This window comes from Rhea pennata, chromosome Z (genome assembly GCF_028389875.1).
Source record: "Rhea pennata isolate bPtePen1 chromosome Z, bPtePen1.pri, whole genome shotgun sequence".
Lineage (NCBI taxonomy): Eukaryota > Metazoa > Chordata > Aves > Rheiformes > Rheidae > Rhea > Rhea pennata.
Genome location: NC_084702.1, coordinates 24,425,553 through 24,445,234, shown reverse-complemented (window position 1 = coordinate 24,445,234; position 19,682 = coordinate 24,425,553). Strand labels below are relative to the sequence as shown.

The following is a 19,682-nucleotide window of genomic DNA, read 5'->3' as shown; positions in this document are numbered from 1 at the left end:
TGCAAAGTTAATTTTGACCTTGTTTGTTTCTGCTGCCTTGCTTAAAATATCCAGGTTCTATTTAACATGCGATTGGTTTGTGATTAGAAGTAAATACATCAGCACTGATGTATCAGACTCTCTTATAAGTAGTGTTATTCTCTCCTTTATTTGCAGGATGCTGGAATATGGTATTTGTTTCACAAGATTGCTACAGGAGACCCTTATGGTTCAGCCATTGAAACTAAGTCAGAGCTTACACCTTTAGGAATCTTCTATAACAACAGAGTTCACTCCAATTTTAAGGTAGTGCACTATCTCATAAATAAAGAATTTTAATTTGTGAAGGGTTATTTTTCTATGTAATAACTCATCTGTTTAAATAATAATCCAGTTAGATGATGGCTTGAGCTGTTACTGACCTGCATGGTTCTATGCAGGTGTTTTAGCACAGTTTATAAAAACCATGTGCGCAGTACCTTGCAATGTTTTACTTCAGCTACTTGCTGTGTTTGATATTCTCTTAGAGCACAAACAACTGAAATCAATTAATACTTCTAGTGAAATACACTGTCTCAGGAGTAACATTCTCAGATGCTATTCAGTTTTTCCTGGCAGCATTGTTTCCTACTTTGAAGAAAATTGATCCCTGAGGTACTGAGGTTTATTACAGTTGTGATTCATAGAATAGCTGTGACGTATCTTCCTGGAGTCTTTTTTGTACAGTAACTCAGGTTATTTCTACATGGTGACACAATTTTACTAGAGATTATGCTTTCAGTTGCCTTTAGAAGTCAACTTGTTTAGCAGCAATTTTTTGTTAGAGGGTTCTCAGTCTAGATACAGACTTTCCTTTTTGTTTTGTAAAAGTGATTTTAATCTTTTCCAAATTCTGCTAAGTGAAGTCAGTTCAAGTCTTTTAACTGATGCTTTCACTTGGAAGATAGCTGCTGTCTATATCGATATCTATGACATTTATAAAGCTACTAATTTCAGATGTCTATTTTTGTTAATGTGAAGCTTACCTACTAAAACCTAGGATCAGTATTTATATACAGAATCTTTCTCTGACAAAGTTGTGGATGTTTTCTTACCAAAAATTTTAAAAAACCTTCTGATTTTACTAGTTAGTACTTCAGTCCCGTAACTGTCAAAGTGTAGATGCACCATTTTATAGAAATTATATTAAGGAAAGGTCTATTTGGGACTGTAGGGCAGTTTTCCAGTTTGGAATTAAAATGTGTTGAAGACAAATGTGCATTGTAAGCAAAAAAAAAAAATGTGTTTCAGCACTATAACTGTCATTACCTTTAAACTAAGATAGGAATTTGTGTGCTAGATTACATATAAAAAGAACTAACTCCAGCAGCACATCTGAAGATCTGCTTATATAGCAAGTAGATCATTATTAGATGATTCTAATCAATATTTGGATCACAGGTGAAGGTAGTTGCAGCTGCAGTGTATTTAATTTGTTAAATTAATCACACAAATGCTTCTTTCTTATTTTCAAAAGTAAATTATTTCATACTGTATTACTGAGTTTCAGATTAATGACGATGATTGCTTGGGTGAAGCTTAGCTTTAGTGGTAAAGGAGCTTGAGCTTTAAACTAAAAGACCGAACAAGCTTGCCCAGTTAATTTTTTTTTTTTTTTTTCATTTCTGAGAATATTTTGAATTCTCCACACATTGGTTTCCAGATTGTCCAGTACAGTATGTGGAAGAAAGTATAAACCATAGATAATCAGATGATGTGAAGAAATTTAGAATGAACTTTAATGATTTTTCAGGAAAGGGTGTGTGCGTGGCAGGGGAGTTTAAATCCATGCAATTCCCCCCAATCCTCCCTGCCTTAGCATAGATTATTTGTTTCTTTCTAGAGAATGTGTCAACTAAGTCCAGTTGAAATGTCAGATAATACGTAATATGGTCTACTGAATGAATTGCAACTTCTTAATTTTTAAAATATAATGCTTATATTTATTGCTGAAGATAACTAGTTAAAAGTCCTCACAACCAGATAGTATGAAATATCTGTCTTTGTTTCAGGCTGGTTTGTTCATTGATAAGGGTGTTAAAACAACTAATGCTAGTGCTGACGATCCCAGAGAATACCTTTGTTTGGACAACAATGCAAGGTAAGGGATATTCTCTATCAAATGGATAAGGTCTGAGATTGTTTGTACAGTCACATGAGGAAAAATATGTTCTAAATATTATAAAATAATAACTGAAAAGTAAGATCATACCATTTTTTTCTGGTACATTCTTGTGTTTTAGGAACAACAGAGCATGATGTTCCTTAGTGGAGCTGGCTGTTCCTCCTGAACCCTTGCCCAAGGTGGTTTTCAGCCTTTTAGAATTCATTGTAACCATGCTCTGTTGTCACAGTCAAAGTATTTTCTGGTATTGCTGCTGAAGGTAAAGGTTTCTTTTAAAATTTGGTTTTCTGGTTTTTGATTCAGTCCCAAATACTTGTTTGAAAAAGGCATACAAATGGTGAGTAACATAGGCACTTGCCTTTCCTGCTGCTGAAAGTTTCCTGGCATACCTTCTGGAGCTGAAGTTCATAGTTTAGTGGTATAGTTTCACTGGAAGTTATTTGCTAAGATAGTGCAAATTAAACACATTGAGAGACAATGAGCCCATAGCCCAGTGGTCAGGATGGCTAAGTAGTCTAAGGCACTGCATTCAGGTTGCAGCCTCCTGTGGAGGAGTGGGTTCGAATCCTGCTCATGACACAGCTGCTTTTGGGGGTTGGACTAGATGATCTCCAGAGGTCCCTTCCAACCTTACCAATTCTATGAGATACAATACTGGAGACTCTAGGAAATTTCCCGATTATATTGCATCTTGTTACTCTTGTCCTGAACTTCAGATAAAATATCTTTGGTTAGGGAGCAAATGTCAAATGGGACAGAAAATACTGAGAAGTTATATTCATTGATACTCTGTTGTGACCACTGAGCCTCAAAATTGAAATTATAGTTCAAGAAGAATACTGGATTGAGTATTGTTCTGATTGCTTGAATATAATGATATAAAGCCACTAATCATTGTGCATGGAATCAAACTGGAGGAATTTAAAAATTAATCAAGGATCTGGAGACTATCAGAGACACACATTCCCTATTTTTTCCCTCTCTCACATGGAAACTTCCAGAGACAGGTATCATGATACAGCAGATCCCAGATAGAGTGCAGGATGATTGGGATAAGAGGAACAAGTACTTACTATAATAAAACATAATCTTCTCAAATTTAGTTTTTATTTATTATGTATTATAATGAATTTCCTCTGCAGTTTTGAGATTAATTTATGTGACAGCTTCCACCAGTATCTAATCTGCCCATTTCTTCCTGTTGGCTAAAACAGATTCGAGCTATAAGTTACCCTTTGAGACCATTTTGGTGGCAATATGGAGAGCTCATTTGAGCTGGAGTACAGGAGTGTCTCAGGTGCGCTCGAACAAGGAGTGCTCCTCAACACTGTGCGGGGTCGAGGGAGCAGTCAGACAAACCTCCAGCTTTTTTTTTTTTTTTTTTTTTTTTTTTTTTTTGCCTAGGACAGGACAGCCTTGTGTATCCTGCCAAGGAGCTTTAATTCCCTCCATCAAGCTCTCCTTTTAATGCTGCAATGGGAATGGGGAAAGGATATATCAGGCAGGGAGAAAAAGCAGCAGCTAAGTGGAGGGTGAGATGCAGCCTCAGGAAGCTGAGGGAGGTTGAACACAGGGTTGGAGAGCTCCAAGAACAGAGAAGCTTCCACTTGTTTAGGTCCATGTAGACCCTTTTCTACATGGGAAACTACAGATGCTTGTAGTTTTGGTTTGTGTCATTTCCAAATACTGTGCCTGTCAGCTGAATGTGAGTATTTAGCTTTCAGCCCTATACGTGTGACACATATAAAACAAATAGTAATTTTATTTTAAGTGTTTTGTGTTTTCTATCCCAGGTTTCGACCTCATCAAGATGCAGACCCCGAAAAGCCCCGAGTTGCCGCTCTAATTGACAGATTGATCTCTTTCAAAAACAACGATCATGGGGCCTGGGTCAGGGGAGGGGATATCCTTATTCAGAACTCAGGGTAGGTATCCAAAAGCAAACATCTAACTCTGGGAACTTCTCAATATCATCTACTACTTTCACAATATTGTGCTACTTTAGATGCAGCAAGTTTATACACAGTTAAATGGGAACCTGCCTTGAATGGAAGCATAAAAATTTGCATAATAGAAAAGAAAGAAGTCTAAAAGTTGGCTAAGACCATATGTTTGCACTGAGATTTTTATGGCTTCCCTGAAGCTGTTGTGTTTCCACTTAAATATATATAAAAAATTGCTTGATTTTCTTTAATATCAGCATTTTTATAGGAGTTGTTTATAAATATGAGGGGGTTTCTAAATTTCAATAATATAAAAACTCAAGCTTTCTGCAGTTCAAAACAGGATGTGCTCTTACATGAGTTTATTGAAGGATAATTCAGAAAATATGGCTTGAAGCTTGATTTGAAAATCTTTCTTTTAGGTTTGCAGACAATGGAATAGGTTTGACATTTGCTAGGTGAGTATTTCATGTTAATCATGTGTGTTTTTACTTACATAAAAGTTTTATAAAATAAATCCTTCTGTCAGAGTTGATAGGTATACCTACGTAAGGATATACGCTCATTTTTGGGCCCATGTCTTATTTCCAGCAGTGCAACAAATGTTATTAAGGCTGTAAATTGGCATGACTATCAAAACTTGCTTTTTAATTCAGCATGTGCTGGCTTTACACCTCAATTTGCTGCCATTTTTTATTTTTATCCCAGTATTTTTGGTATAGCATAACTTGTTAGACAGTTTTGGTCTTCTCCATGAAGAGTTGAGTAGAGAAAATGGAAAGGGATGAGTCTTTCAAGCAAACAGAATCTCATTTTAATACAAGAGAATTAAGTGACTTTGGTAGAATGCCAGAATTGTTGTCAGTTTAGGTAACAACAAAATGGGTCTAGAGCTGTTGTTGTGGGTCCTGAAAGTACAGGAGTACAAGAGGAGGCAAGGAAGTGTAATGCTTAGGTGTGCACAAGTGTGTTTAGCCTCTTAAACAAGTAGTCTGAAATACTATTAATGATGAAATTTATTGTTTTATGTATTATAAATGAGATATAGACTATTTTGCTTTATGAAGATCATTGTAAAAACAGAAATAGTATCATAGTTTGGTGTGTGTGTCTGCTGAAGAGCACTAACTAAAAGCTTGTCTCCAAAATTGCTTTGATAGTGATGGGAGCTTCCCAAATGACGAAGGTGCCAGCCAGGAGGTATCTGAGTCTCTGTTTGTAGGTGAAAGCAAGAATTACGGGGTTCCTGGAGGCCAAAATAAATATTGGGGAACTGGAGGAATAGACAATAAGACACGTACTCTGCCTAGAAATAGGTAAGTATTTTATGATTGAAATAACTACTGCCCAGAAATGATTTTTGTATCAAATATAAGCTCCTCCCTTGTATTGTATGTAGGAGATGAAAACTCTGTTGAAGGTGACAAACAGTTTTAAACACTTTGCATGACAGCTATGTCACTCTTGCCTGTTTGCAAACTGTTTTGATTTTAAGCCACCAAAAGATTTTCCTCCTTACCAATTTAAGTTACCCTACTTTAGTAATGAAAGCTTAGTCTTTTAAAAGATTTGGGCCTGGAAGGAAGAAAAAAAAAAGCTTTCGGGTAAAGAGAATTCAAGGGAGAGGTTAGGACTATGGAGTAAGTCTGTTTGTGACAATGATCCTTTCTTTCTCCCTCTGGCTTAATGTGCTGCTTGTTTAACGTGATGTCAGATCCTACTGCTTGCCCTGGAGGTGAATGCTAGGTCTAGGCCAGACTGGTTTTGTGCCACTTAGCCACTCATGAGGGCTCACTTATTTGAGAGGTGAATGTGGTGGTGATTCATGAAGTATTCAGGCTAGTCCAGCAAGTGGTAGTATTCTCCTATGGCGCTCCACCTCTGGAGAAAGGACAGATTTGCAGGTGGACTGAGAGAGCTCTTTCTTCTAACAAGAAAACTCGAAGAGTCAAGGCTTGGGAGTTTGAGTCGTATAGATAAGTCTAGAAACAGATTTTCTTTTACAAAGACACGATCTGTGAGTCATTGTGTTGCTTTCTTGATTCTTGAATGGGATAAAAACTATTTCTAACACCAGCTGAGGCTTGTCACGGTTATTTTTACAGGATGCTATTTTAAAAAAAACATTAAACATTTACTTCTATTAACAGGACATTCCCAATCAGAGGTTTCCAAATTTATGATGGACCTATTCATCTTACCAAATGCACATTCAAAAACTTTGTGCCAACTCCAGACAGATTTACCAGTGCAGTTGGTTTCTTGATGAAGAATACATGGCAGATGACACCTAAAAACAATATTTCTCTTGTGAAGTTTGGTCCAAATGTAAGTTTGGTACAAGTTCACTTTTATTCTTTTAAGAGGCTTTGCTTTCTTCTTGCTGTATTTTTCATCATCTCAGGGCGCCAGGTCATCTTTTTCCATGCATCATATTGCAGAATGCATCTTTTGGTGAGAGGTCACCCAAGGTGTCCTTTGTCCCTCAAATAAAAGGGCATGTTGTTTGAGATGGATGATGTGTTCCAATAAAAATTCTTCTGGACCAAAGACGTGACTTGAGCCTACTACCAAAAAATGAAGTTCTGTTTGCAAGATTCCACTACCTTTCCAGAAGGCTTTTAATCAAGTCTGTCAAATTCTTCTATTTTCAGAATTTGTGCTTCACCTAGCAATAAGTTAACTATTTGAATTGTTATTACCAGGTTTCTCTGAAAGTTTTCTTTGGAAAACCTGGCCCCTGGTTTGAAGATGGAGATCTGGATGGTGACAAGACCTCAATATTCCATGATCTAGACGGCTCAGTGACTGACTACAAGGATACCTATGTTGGCAGAACGGATAACTACCTGATTCAGCACCCGAAATGCATTAACAATATAGAATGGAATGGTGTAATTTGCAGTGGAACATATGCTCAGGCTAGTACTCTTGCAGTTTTTTGTTTAAAACATATCTAGAACTTGAACATTTGGGGGGATAGCATTCAACATTCCCTATCTTCAGATGAAAAAAAGTCCTTCAAATTATTTTTAAAATATTTCACTTTCATGTGTATTATATGTATTTTCAGGCAATTTCTGTAATTTGCATGACTCTCAGTATGTGAACAGAGAGTACAATATTGAATGCAGCAAGGTAAAACCAAACATTTAGGCTGCGAGTTTGTGTGCGTACTATAAGTTCTATGTTGTACTCCTGTCTGCTAAGACATTTTTGCATTGGAGATTTTCTTCCACTGGAGCACTGTCTTTTGTTCACGAGCTGGGTCTTGTTTTCTTGTTTTTTCTTTTTTTTTTTTTTTTTTTTTTATGAAAATATTAAGTACAGCGTTCTGAATCACAAGTCTCTTGCCTAGAAAATTCCAATTTCTGCTTCATGTTGAGTATGAGTTTGGCCCAACAGCTTAATTGATTCTGTACCTTTCTTTTCTTTTCTCCATCCGCTTTTGCTAAGTCTGTAAAAAGGGGAAAATCTTTTTGCAAATTTGTCTTACAAAAGTGTTCTGTTTGGGTCTTGCATAGTTCAGAACCTAGTATGCAGAAGCTCTGTTCACAATGTACTGATTATTCTTCAGTACTTCATTTCTGTTTGCATTGATTAAAAGATTTTGTCCAAATCTTTCCTATTTCTTTTCTTCCCCTTTAATACCCTATAGGTTTATGTTCAAACATGGAATGGGCAGAACCTTTCCATGACCATTGTACGAGATGAATATCCATCCAATCCCATGGTTCTGCGAGGTATTAATCAGAGAGCAGTTTTTCAACAGTACCAGCCAGTCGTGATGCTTCAGAAGGGCTACACAATACATTGGAATGGAAAAGCTCCAAATGTCACTTACCTTTATCTCATTAATTTCAACAAGTATGTCTCTTTATTATTGTTGATTTATAAAGTATCATTGAAATAATGTCCTGCAGAATTAGCACGCATGAAAGCTGTCAGCCATCACTGAAACTGGTGAAACTGACTGAAACTTTTTCCCCCAGATACTAAAATGTGAAAAGCCTGAGCTTAAACAACAGGCCCTGCATGTAAAGCTAAAAGTATGTCTTCAAGGAAAATCATTTGGAGAGGAAAAATTGTTAAATAGTGAAGTTGTGTAGAGCAGGATTTGGGTGGTTTGACATGAAATTGTTGTCAGATGAACTTATTAAATGTTTGAAGTATAAAATCAAGCATATATTAAGGGTCTCAAAAGAAATATAATATTTAGTGAAACATTTTGTGCAGAGAGGGGAGGAAAAATCAAGTTTGAGGATGGGCGGGAATTTCTGTATTCCTGTTGCTTATTTTTTGAATGATTTGTTTGCTGCACGCTGTCATCTAAACCATTTCTATGTTGTATCATACATTTGGTTTTGTTTTCAGGAATGACTGGATTCGTGTTGGTCTTTGTTATCAACCAAATACGGATTTTATTATAGTACTGGAAACCTTTCAAAGGCAGTCGTCTGCTCTGTCGAGCAAGATAGAGCGTTATACACCTGTATCTTCAATGCTGGAACTCGAAAAGAATCGATCAGACAAGAAGTTTTATTTTGACAGCAGTACGGGGTAACTCTTTGTAGTTTGGCCCTACAGGAAGGCATATTGTTTGACCTTAAAATAGCCAGTTTGATACTCTTAAAATCAACTCTGAGATGCCCATACAGCAGGAAAGTGATTTCAAAAGAGCCCACAGCATATGTGAAAGAATATTTTACGTGACTTCTAATTTCCAAAATACAGTGGTTGTCATTAAAACACTTTTCAAAGAATACCACAGTTGTCACAGCCTTTTCCTGTCCCATGCTCAGGGAAAATGTGGTGCCTGGAGTGCTGTAGAGCAGTGCCTTTCAGGAAGAAACTTAGTTACTCGAAGTCTTAAAAGAAAATTTGTGCCTTTCTGTTAAACTGAAATGTCTAGAAATTTCCGGAAAGGTTTTGATTCCATGAATATTTTGAAGATAGTACGTACCCATTTCTGAAAACACTGCTCTGTTTTCAGACTTACCTGAAGTACTTAAAAGTCCTAGTTTCCCCTCAAAGGTACTTCTGACACAGATACTTCTTGGAAATGTAAGATATGGTAAACTTCTAGAAATTTTCTACATACATCACTTGCAAATTGTACTCTGTTGTTTATAAGCAAATGATTGGTATAGGGCTTTGTTCCCTTATGTGTTTCTCTGTCCATCTGTGGCAAATGTGCTGATGAGTCTAGCTTTTTAAAAGACACTTAGGTTTCCTTTTTCTAAAAGCTCCCATGATAACAATTAAATGTTAGAAGAATTATTATCAGTCTCTATGCCATGGGAACAATAATGACCACTACCCCCTAAAACGCATTCCCAGGCATTTGCGCAACACACAAGAATACAACTACATTGTCCAATGTTGGTGGGTGAAGGTGAATATCCAAACAGTAACTACTTGATATCTATCAAGATCTATGATCAAAGAAAATATTTGTGCTATGCAGTTTGTTTTTTGTTTCCTGAAAGCCCGTGTTTTGGGGAGTGGCTCTTCTATTCAGAACAGATCCATTTGTAATGATGTCCCCTGTAATTGTTAGGGATTTCTCAGATATGTCGGTAGAGACTTCCTAATTCTAACAAAGTTGTAAATATTTTGAAATGACTTAAACAACTGTACAGAAGTAAATGCTGATGTAAATACTGTTGTTTTCCTGCTTCTTAAAATCATGGATTAAACTCTATGCAAATGTGAATCTTGCTAGTAAATGTTCTACTTGTTTTTTCTCTCTTTTCCACCTTTTGCATAGATTACTGTTTTTATTTCTTCAAGCCAAATATAATAGGGATGGTCACAGTTATTGCTCATCTCAGGGATGTGAAAGGATCAAGATTGTGACCAAAGATTCAGCAAAAGGGATCAGTAACTGCATGGCAAAAGCTTATCCAAAGTACTACCAAGGGCCAACTGTCATAAAGCAAATGCCAGTAAAAACTACTGTACCATGTACAAAGTGTGGCGCAACTCAGGTAAAATATATCATTATATTTATTGTCGTGGCTAGAAACAGAAATAACCACCTTGTTGTATGATTAAATGGATACATTGGCTTTGGAGCATAGATTATTTGAGTAAGTTAAGTGATAAAGTGTTGATGAGATCTGCACATATGTACTTAAAGTGTTTTGTTTGATATCCAGATGGTATTCACCAGTGATCCTCACAAAAACTACCTCCTTGTGCAGATTAATTCTCCTGGTAAAAAAGAGTTAAGTGGAGGTCAGCAAGCATTTATTTCTGTAAGTATTGCTTATGGTTTTCTTCTGAAAAGCTTTTTATTCAGCAGTTTATATTGCAAGAGTTGTACAGTTTTACATAATGCTGAGGTCACTTCACTCAGATAACTGTTGATTCATAGATTTAAAAAAAAAATCAAGCTGACGTTTTTCCCTCAGAAAGTCATGCTTCAAAGTTCTCCAATATGTATTCAAATTCTCTGCTGCTGGAGAGAAAACTACTAGTGAAGAAGAGTTTAAAATCTGCACATTCCTCTTAAAATCTGATTTGTTATATGTTTGTTGATGGCTGCTTTTTAAAAAGCTGTTAAATAATCCTTTTTGCTGAAATAATTTTTGTGCTAACAGAAGTCATTCAAACCGGTAAGCTTTGTTAAACTCATTCAAAACTGCAATTACCAAAGAATCTGTAGAGATTTCTATATTTGTTCCAATGCTGTACTGATGTGTGTAATGCTGTATAGTGTATAAAACTTGATTTACTTCATTTTTTTTTGCTGTTTGGAAGCTGAAGAAGACTTGTATGTGGTGCTGAAGATAGAATTATCTTTTGAATTATCATTATTATGTGGTATCCTCATACCACAAAGCTTAGTCTGTATATGATTTACATCTTGCAATTTAAATGCATTGTCTTGATTGAAATAGTAAAAATCTGAATTATCTAGATGGACAAATTGATTGTGATCCGTTAAGACAGCAATCCTTATACAGAAACTACATTGTAGAATCTAGAATCTGTAGATTCTGAATCTGTAGAAACTACAGATTTCCACATTGTCATAAGCATTAAGAGAGTTTCATGGGAAAAAACGGGGCTAAAACTGGGACTGCCACAGAGACAGATCAACTGAGCACTTGCAAGTAGCACAAACAGGTCAGTATCTGAATGTTAGCTTCCCTAAATGGGAGAACTTACCAAGGCAGGCAGTAAGTCACCTGTGCAAGTGTTTCGGGGAAGAGTTGTATGCCACTGTGTGTAAAACAGATGAAGATAGCTTTGAGTGCAGTAGAATAGCTATTGTTTGCATAGGTAATTTAAAAAGAAAGAAAGAAAGAAAGAAATTGTGTTTCTTCCCTCCCATCTTTTTCTCCTCCCATTCAGGTCAATGACACAGTATTTTCCCTCAAGGATAATGGTATACTTATTGTTGTAGTTGATGCCTGCACTGGCACAGTGTCAGGAAGTAAATTATTTTCTGAAGTAGACATTAAGCGTGTAGATGGATATTTAAAATCTGGAATTCCACAAAGGTATGTGTGATGAACATTTATTTACAGTATGTTCCATTAACTGTAGTTTTACATGGAAATATTTTGCTCTTGTCAGGGATTTCACTAACTATGTTTATGCAGAAGCATTTAAAGTGAGCCAAACATATGTATGTTGAGGGAAAAAGAGAAACACAGGAGCATTTTGTCAGTGCTCTTAACTGACTTTGTTGAACTGTAAGCTGCTATTCTTTTAAGCTAAGAAATATTATTGCATGACATTTGAGTTAAGGAAATTTTCTTTTGAGGTGGAAGACAGGCAAAATTGGAAAATTTCACATGTTCCAGTTTAATTTCAGATTTTCTCAAGTGAAGCAACTACCTACAAATCTGAACTACATCACAAAATGTTATTCTGTTAGTGAGTGACTTCACTGTCATCCAGGGAAAAAGTACTTGTCACTTAACTCATTTTAAACAAAGATAAAAAGCTAACATCAGAAATACCAACTTTCTAATACTTTAATTTTGTATCAATGCTTTCATGTGTTTTTTTTTGATTCAAAAATATTTATTCATTAAACAAAGTATGTTTTAATCACACTTACAAATGGTTTTGAGGTTAATCTTAAAAGTCAATTTTGTGTTTTAATAACATTTATCTTCTAAAACAGACTATTTTCTAGGAATGCTTTTCCAGAGAATGATACCCATCTCCATATGTAGTGTTACCACGAGTATTATTAAGCAAGTGGACTCTTAGGCGAGCTAACTGTAAAAGCGTTCAATAAAGTATTCAGAAAACTGAGTGTTCATAACCATTGCCGTCTGTCCATTGTTTCTGATGCAGGTCTATAGTTCTGCTGAGCACAAGAGGCAACATAGACAGTCCTAATATATCAGAAACGTTAATGTCCCTGGGGACGGCCAAACCGCCTTACCTGCAAAGCAACGGTTAGTGGAGTTTTGCACCTTTCTCTTCTCCTCAGGCTCTTTTTCAAAGCTGAGATTTTGTGCGTCACCCAGCAAATGTGAGGGGTTTTGGTTCTATTTTTAAAAACTTCCTTGTGCTAGTCTAGTGCTTCTTATTCTAACAAAATGTGAATGTAGCAATTAAAAGTTATTAGTATTTTGGGTGTTGGTCACTCTATAGATCACATGGTCCAGACCATGCTCTGCCTCATGGCCCTAGTTCGAGGCCCTGGCGTAAGTCCTGTGTGGAGACGACAGGCTTGTAACTGTCATGGATGTTGAAATGTTTATTTCCAAATACTTAATGACAAATGACCAAAAAAAAAGGCAAATTAGTATCTCCTAATCAGTTGCATGGAAAGCTGAGATTGGGATTAATGCACTAAGGAGTCCTGGGAGGAGAATATTGCAGCAGTGCGTTTTTTTTCTTCCATTAGTGTATTGCACTTGGATGGACTTGACTGCTTCTGTAATAGCAACCTGTTTTTTGTCACAGGAAGCATGGCCTTCCTGGGCTTCAAAGGAAACTTTAAGCCATCCTGGATTAAGCTGTTTACCAGTCCTGCTGGGCAAGGGCTAGTTCAGATAGAGAAGTATGTCCCTTTACAACTGGAAGAGTATGGTTGTGCCAGAGCTATCAAAAGCCGACGGAAAGACCTGGAGCTTCTAAAGAAGGCTACAAGATCTCATTAAAGACTAAGATGTACATAAATGCTGGGGAGAAGAAAATGTGAACTAACTTATTTTTAATTTATGGCATTTTAAACTATATTGTTATCCAAGTAAATCATGTTATTGTTTGACAGACGTTTGCCAACATTGACCGCTTGAATGCTAGTCTGTGCACCTTCTAGTTGTACAAAATATTAAAGAATTTATTACTATTTGTATAAACAGGTTTCAGAGATTTTTTCAGATGTTTGTATTTACTGTAAACAAATTCCTTCTGATTAATACTCGTTTGTATTTAAGAGGGTGTTCAAAAAGCCTTAAAAGTTTTGATAGCAGGTATAGGAGTGCATCTTGAATTACTTGAAAGATTAACGTTAAAATCTCTCTAACAGCTTGAATTGGTCATCTTAACTTAATTTGCATTTTCCTCTGCCATTTACATGTTTTTCTGAGAGGTCGTTTAGCAATCAGCTCAGTTACATTCCTTACCTGCTTTCCAAGGTGTTAAAGAACAATTCCTTTCCTGCATGCAGCTTGGGCTCAAGGGGCTATAACCGTAGGGACATTTTTGCTTTGCTTTGTGAAAGATAGAGAGGAGAGGGGTTTTCAAGATCCAGCCCAGGGCAGGGGATATGGACTGGGCAACAAAGATTGCCAAGGCTATTTGCACCAGCGTAGCATATGGAGCAGGGAAAGACTGCAGCTCTTCAGGATCTCTGCTTGCTGCTCAGCCCCAAATATGCAGGAGTATGTAAGAGTTACTTCATCAGTTAATCTGAGTATTAAGGCTACAGTCTTGGGTACAGGTTTATTTCAGCATTTGCTTTTAAAGCTTTTAACGAGCAGGGCAAAGCTGAGAAATCATTTGTTACTTTCAGTTTTTATGAACCTAAACTTCACTCTTGCAGTGAGTTTTTTAAAGCTATACCAGATCTAACTTTTAAGTGAAGGAAGTAGCAGGTACTCTCAGTTTTTCAGTTAGTCATGTTATATCTTTTACCTTGGACTCTCTTAATATGCTCAAGTTGATATTTCCTGTTGATTTTATATTAAGTCTGTTTGGTTGCTTTTGGTTTTGTCACATCTATTTGACCCTTTCTGGGTCAAACACATTTAGAAGAACCGAGACAGAGCTGCCCTTTCTTAGGATCTAATCTTTGAAACTAAATTTCAGAGACTGTAAAGATGCATTTCATAATGGGTGCAATAGAGCTAAAATGTAGCTATGGTTCTAACACAACTGACATGGTTCCTTTTCCTTATGTATGTGTTCTCATTCATTCTATCTGGTTTAACATATCTACCATTCAGAGCTGCTTTGTTCTTTGAATTTAACATGGAGTGGCTGTGGGAAATGAACTATATTCTTATCTTCTCCAAAGAAACCGAAAACTTTTTTTTTAATCGTGCTTTAAAGGGGAGAATGCACAATAGCAGACTTGTTATTTTGTTCAATTAAAATATGCTACCTCAGTGCTACAGTTAGACTGCCTGTTTTAATACCTTTGTTCTTAAGTGGGAGGATAGGGGAAAGGAGCACAAGACACGTGGTGAAGTTAAACAGATGACTAATGTTATTTTTGTTGTAAAACCAAGCCAAATGGATGATTACTTATCTTGCAGTTGTTCTGATGCACAGTTCTGTTTTAATGTAAAAAAGGCATTTTGTTAGAGAAGTGTGTGGTAAATCTTTAAGACTAGCTATGATGTTTGATGTTAATAATGCAGAGCAATGTGATTTGCTAATGCTGTGAATGCAGTAGCGATAATATTTGTGGATTACAATGGTCTTAAGATTTCTGCTATTCTTATCTGTGGGTTGTGCTCAGTAGAGAAAGCCCAGACACAGAATGGTCTTGGGGCTTGTGAGGTAGGTAGACCATTGGGCATGAGATGCAGCTATTCCAAGCCATCTTGCAAAAATCATACCCGGAAGTGTCAAGATTATTGCAGTGTAAGACTGGATGAACAATTCGACCTGCAGTTGAAGCGTCATCTTTTGTGTAAATCTAAACACTTGCTAAATAAATTTTTACATCTGACAAGGCAATAAAATCTTGAACTAGTCTCCTCTGTTTTTCTATTAAGTAATTTTGTAACATATATTGTTCTGAAGATTATAAACCACTTTATTTTAAATGTCAATGAACCTGTGAGGTTTATGGTTCATGTTCCACTTTCATTCTGCCTTCAAATTACACTCAGAAAAGAGAGCAGCAGGAAATGTTGATGCAAATGCTTTGTCCAAGTTGAACAGGATGATGTCTAGATATCCTGACTTAGAAATGGTTTCTGAGTAAATGTTCTTAGAGCATGTAATATCCTCTTTTTTATGTATAATTTATGCTAAAATGAACATAAAAATGAAGTAATTTTTCAGGATCTTTTTGTGTGTGCAAGTTTATAAGTAATAATGCTGATCCACAACTACTTGGAAGAGTTAGAAATGTAACTATCCCATGTGTCATTTCCTGTGAAATTTTCAGGAGGCACACACAAATCAGTTCAATTTTGTATGCTTTGTGTAATTACTAATTTTGAATCTCAGATGATTACATACCATCCTTTAAATATCTGTGAAGTTCTTTAGCAGAAGATGGTTTAATCCATCTGCAGGGTGTGAGCTATGATTTAATAGTTTTCTTCTATCTCTGGTACAAATGATGTCTGTGGCACATGTTTTCAGTAATGGCAGAAAACATAGCCTCTCGTTATTCCTATTTCTGAGAAATGACTGATGAGTATCACTCACAAGCATATACTGAACATTTCTGATTTTTAATGTTCTTCCATAAACTTCCATATGGAGCATGTTCTAGGATTAATTTTTCTTTTTAGTACCCCTGTATTGATAGCAGATTCTTTTCTGTCCTATGCAAGTGAAACACAAAGTATTAGAAGATACAGCTGTATATACTCACAGGAATCATAGCAGCATGTACAATTTCCATTTGGGTTCTTTGTAGTAGCTAGCAAATAACCGTAAAATAAGAACTCATGTCATGATCTTATAGTTGGACAAGGCCAGAAGAAAACAAACAATGGCTCAAGAAAAACTTACTTGCAGTCTCTTCACCCTAAAAGCCATACACATACTTCTTTCCCCCTTTCTTCCCTCTTCTGGCCCCAGAGGCTGGCATGCTGCTCCAGTTAAGGGTCTTATTCCCTTTGGAATTTTGTTCTCCATGTTTTGTTGTCCATGGATTTTTCTGATTAATTGCCCACCCTTTTCTATTAACTCTGTTTTCAAGAGATACTGGGGATTGGGTTGTACTCCTGTTTTCCCACTCTTTCAGTCTACTAAGCCAGACTTGGTACTATCCAAAGTAGACTTCTTCCTTTATATTTCTGGTGTTCCACTGACTCTGATTGTAGTAACATGTTCAACATTGGATAGATACATGGAAATTAAGGTATTAAAGGCACAGAACTGTTACACAAATATTGATCTCCACTGGCTAATTTGCATACAGTGCTACTTTTTGAGTACCAGATAGGCTCTTTCTAATCCAACTTAAGCCCAGAGGGTGAGTTTAAGTTCTTTGATAGCTTTTTTGTTGAACAAAACTGATTTAAATGTTTGCAGTCCAGGGTGTATAATTAGAATGAATACTGATACAAAGCTCAGAAATATCAATACCCGCTCTTTATGTAAATAAATAGCTGGATGCAGGGGTTCTTACTATTCTCCTGTTTCTTTTTTTCACACTTAAGTCATTGTGCACTCTCTTTCTTTCCCTAGAGCAGTCTGACACAGACCCCATGACATCACTGTCAGTAATGACATAAAAGGCAGTTTCTAAAATGAGGCTAATAAATTAAGTTCATGCTGATAAGCATATACCTAGTAGTTTCTGGTTATACAATATTAAAATAGGGTCTTAAATAAACTGCTAAGTTTCTAGACATACATGTGTTTAACACATGGATATGTAAATAGCTATATTAAATGAGGTTCCCAAAGCAGATTTTAAAATCGCAAAAATGTCTTTACATATGAACGATACCTCTGTTTGCCTCTGGAAGCCTGATGTTTGGGACCTATGAAAGAGTAAATGGCAATGCAAACTGCCAGGGATCTGCTCAGAAGCTGTTGAAGTAGGTTGCTGTTGGAGGTCCCCAGGACGTGCAGAACTCAGTGCTGTGCTTACTAACGAGGAAAATGGGAGCACAGTGAGGTGCAAGCCTGAGCCAAAATCATTTTTCCCCCCCTGACAGATGGATCCCCTAAACACTGAAACCAAACATGGACTCCTTCCTATAATTAGTCAAATTCTGTCCATCCAGGTCTTGGAAGAGCCTCCAATACTCAGTCTGTTCATTACAAACATTAAGAAGTCTTGTGAGTGTTATCAAAAGGTATTAAATTGATCAGAGATGTACTACTTGCCAGAAAGTACTTGCAATATGAAAATATGAAGTGAGGTGATGTTTCTTCTTAGGAACTGGCACAACAGTCTAGGCTCTGAAGAAAGTAATTACAAGATGGGTTTCTTCACACTTTTTGTATGCTTGTCATCCCACAAATGCATAAGCCTGTGAATAATCAGCTACAAGAGCTTAGGTTCACAGGGACAGTGGTAGAATTGAAGATGTGATTTTTTGTTCATAAGAATTGTTGCAGAAGTTATTTGGTGATTGTATCTAAAGAGTGTTTAATTCTGCTTTTCCCTTTTTAATCTGTTAGCTCTTGATTTAACTCTACTTCTTGTAAATCAAGTTCTTATACTGAATCTGTTAAGTTTCTTCTTAGACAATCAGCAAACCTAACTAGGTGCAAAGGAAATATCGAGATTTTTCAGACATAAAAAAATGACACCTGCTCTCAATATAGCAGTAGGTAGGGGTGTGAGTTTTGTCTGTGTTCATGGCTCTTTTGCATGTTTATGGGTATAGCTTTCCTAGCATTGATATAGTAGCGTAGCTTGATATTCTTGTGGTGGATAAGCTGCCATCGATACAATTGCGTAGCTTTTGTTCACAGGAAGGAGGGAAGCCAGTTTTTCTGGTACCAAGAAAATGCAGCGCATGTGCATATACACATACTGCATTAGGAGTGAGATACCCAGATCTTCAGGGCTGTTTTTGAAATCCAAGGTAGTAATGAAATATGCAAATAGTTACACTTCCAGTCAAGCAGTCAAAGTTCATTCAAAAAGCTGCTTTCATCAGCTGGGTTGAGGCTGTCCCAGAGAAAAGGCACAGGAACCAGAAAATACCCAGAACAAGAGCTGAGTCATCACAAAAGAGCTTAGGAAAGGAATTGCCATATACGCTGGTAGGATTTTTTTGTTCAGATAAAAAAGTGTGTCACAAACAGGAATGGGTTCTCGTGCAGGAAACAGCTCTTCCGTAAAAGGGCCAGGGAACAGAGTGTATTAGGCCAAGGCAGTGGCAGAGCAAACAAAACAAGTACAGCAGCTACCGATTTCCTTCCTCTGTCATGCACAGCGTAATTTATTGCAGAGCTTCAGAAAACCAATTAGTCCAGCTTTCATCTCTGATCCTGATACAGACTAATACATATGCTCGTCCTAGCAGATATGTAGATCAAAAGGTGCCAGCTAGGTAAAAACAAATGCAGGCAGCTAAATGCAAGTGCTATCAAAACATATTTCCCTGAGTTATTAGCAGAAAAAGGGAAGTTGTCTTATTAAGGAAATTATTCAAGGGAAGATTAGCATGAGGCTGTAGAGTGCTTCAACTGAAGGAAGTGCTATTTTTGTACCTCCAGTTAGCTAGTGTTCATGAAGCAAGGAGTGGATGATACTCAAAACCAGCACCTACCCCTCCTTGTTTTACCAGCACTGCCAGCGGATGTGGAAAAAGCCCTCAAGCACATGCTATGGCCTCCTACACACGAAATGTACCCGAGTGCCTGCAGCAAAGCAGAGGTACCTCACCTTCCTGCACAGAGCCAGCCAGCAGGAAAAAGGACGTGGCCAAGGAGCACCAGCGTAAAAGAGACAGCGCAGCCAAATTGTTTTGAAGTGAAATATGTTGAAGCAAAGCTGCTGCTTGAAGCACAGCTTTGCTCAAGCCTTTCAGGAGTGCAAACTTCTGTGGGGTACGCCAGCCCTTGACAGACTTGCATTTGTTTGCAAGAGGTGCTTATAGCATGAACCTGCCACGTGAGGCGGTGGGAGGCTTTGTGGGTCCCTGGCTGTCCCTCGTCACATGTGTTTGCATCTCTCATAGCTGTAGTCCCAGAAGATGCAGTGCTGAATGGCAGGGATCGTGCTTTGCTTTACTGCTTGGCACCTGCCCAGCAAGTATCAGCTCCTCTTAAAAAGAGCTCCCTGCCGAGTGCATCCATCATGCTGGCTGATGGAGGGGAAGTTGCTACAATAAAAGGGGGGGGTCACTTTAATTAACAGGTTAGTGTGAGCCTCTAGATTGAAACCCTGATGGAGGGAATTAGAATAACCTCTGGGTGAACTTAGTTGATGGTATTTGCCAAGCTTCACATAACAAAATGTAAAG

The 19,682-nt window shown here is 37.2% G+C and overlaps 1 protein-coding gene across 2 annotated transcripts in view; it reads left to right on the top strand.

Annotated features, from left to right (window-relative positions):
• CEMIP2 (cell migration inducing hyaluronidase 2) overlaps positions 1 to 15,248 on the top strand; it is a 49,221-nt gene extending 33,973 nt beyond the window's left edge. For both annotated transcript variants that reach the window (XM_062599923.1, XM_062599922.1), the window contains exons 11-24: positions 157 to 285; positions 2,031 to 2,119; positions 3,937 to 4,068; positions 4,509 to 4,544; positions 5,247 to 5,402; positions 6,237 to 6,414; positions 6,792 to 7,007; positions 7,745 to 7,953; positions 8,461 to 8,646; positions 9,857 to 10,076; positions 10,248 to 10,346; positions 11,449 to 11,597; positions 12,406 to 12,509; positions 13,024 to 15,248. In XM_062599923.1, the coding sequence (XP_062455907.1) occupies positions 157 to 285; positions 2,031 to 2,119; positions 3,937 to 4,068; positions 4,509 to 4,544; positions 5,247 to 5,402; positions 6,237 to 6,414; positions 6,792 to 7,007; positions 7,745 to 7,953; positions 8,461 to 8,646; positions 9,857 to 10,076; positions 10,248 to 10,346; positions 11,449 to 11,597; positions 12,406 to 12,509; positions 13,024 to 13,220 (2,100 nt within the window). In that variant the 3' untranslated portion in view covers positions 13,221 to 15,248. The remainder of the gene's footprint in view (positions 1 to 156; positions 286 to 2,030; positions 2,120 to 3,936; positions 4,069 to 4,508; positions 4,545 to 5,246; positions 5,403 to 6,236; positions 6,415 to 6,791; positions 7,008 to 7,744; positions 7,954 to 8,460; positions 8,647 to 9,856; positions 10,077 to 10,247; positions 10,347 to 11,448; positions 11,598 to 12,405; positions 12,510 to 13,023) is intronic.
• Positions 15,249 to 19,682: the final 4,434 nt, after the last annotated feature.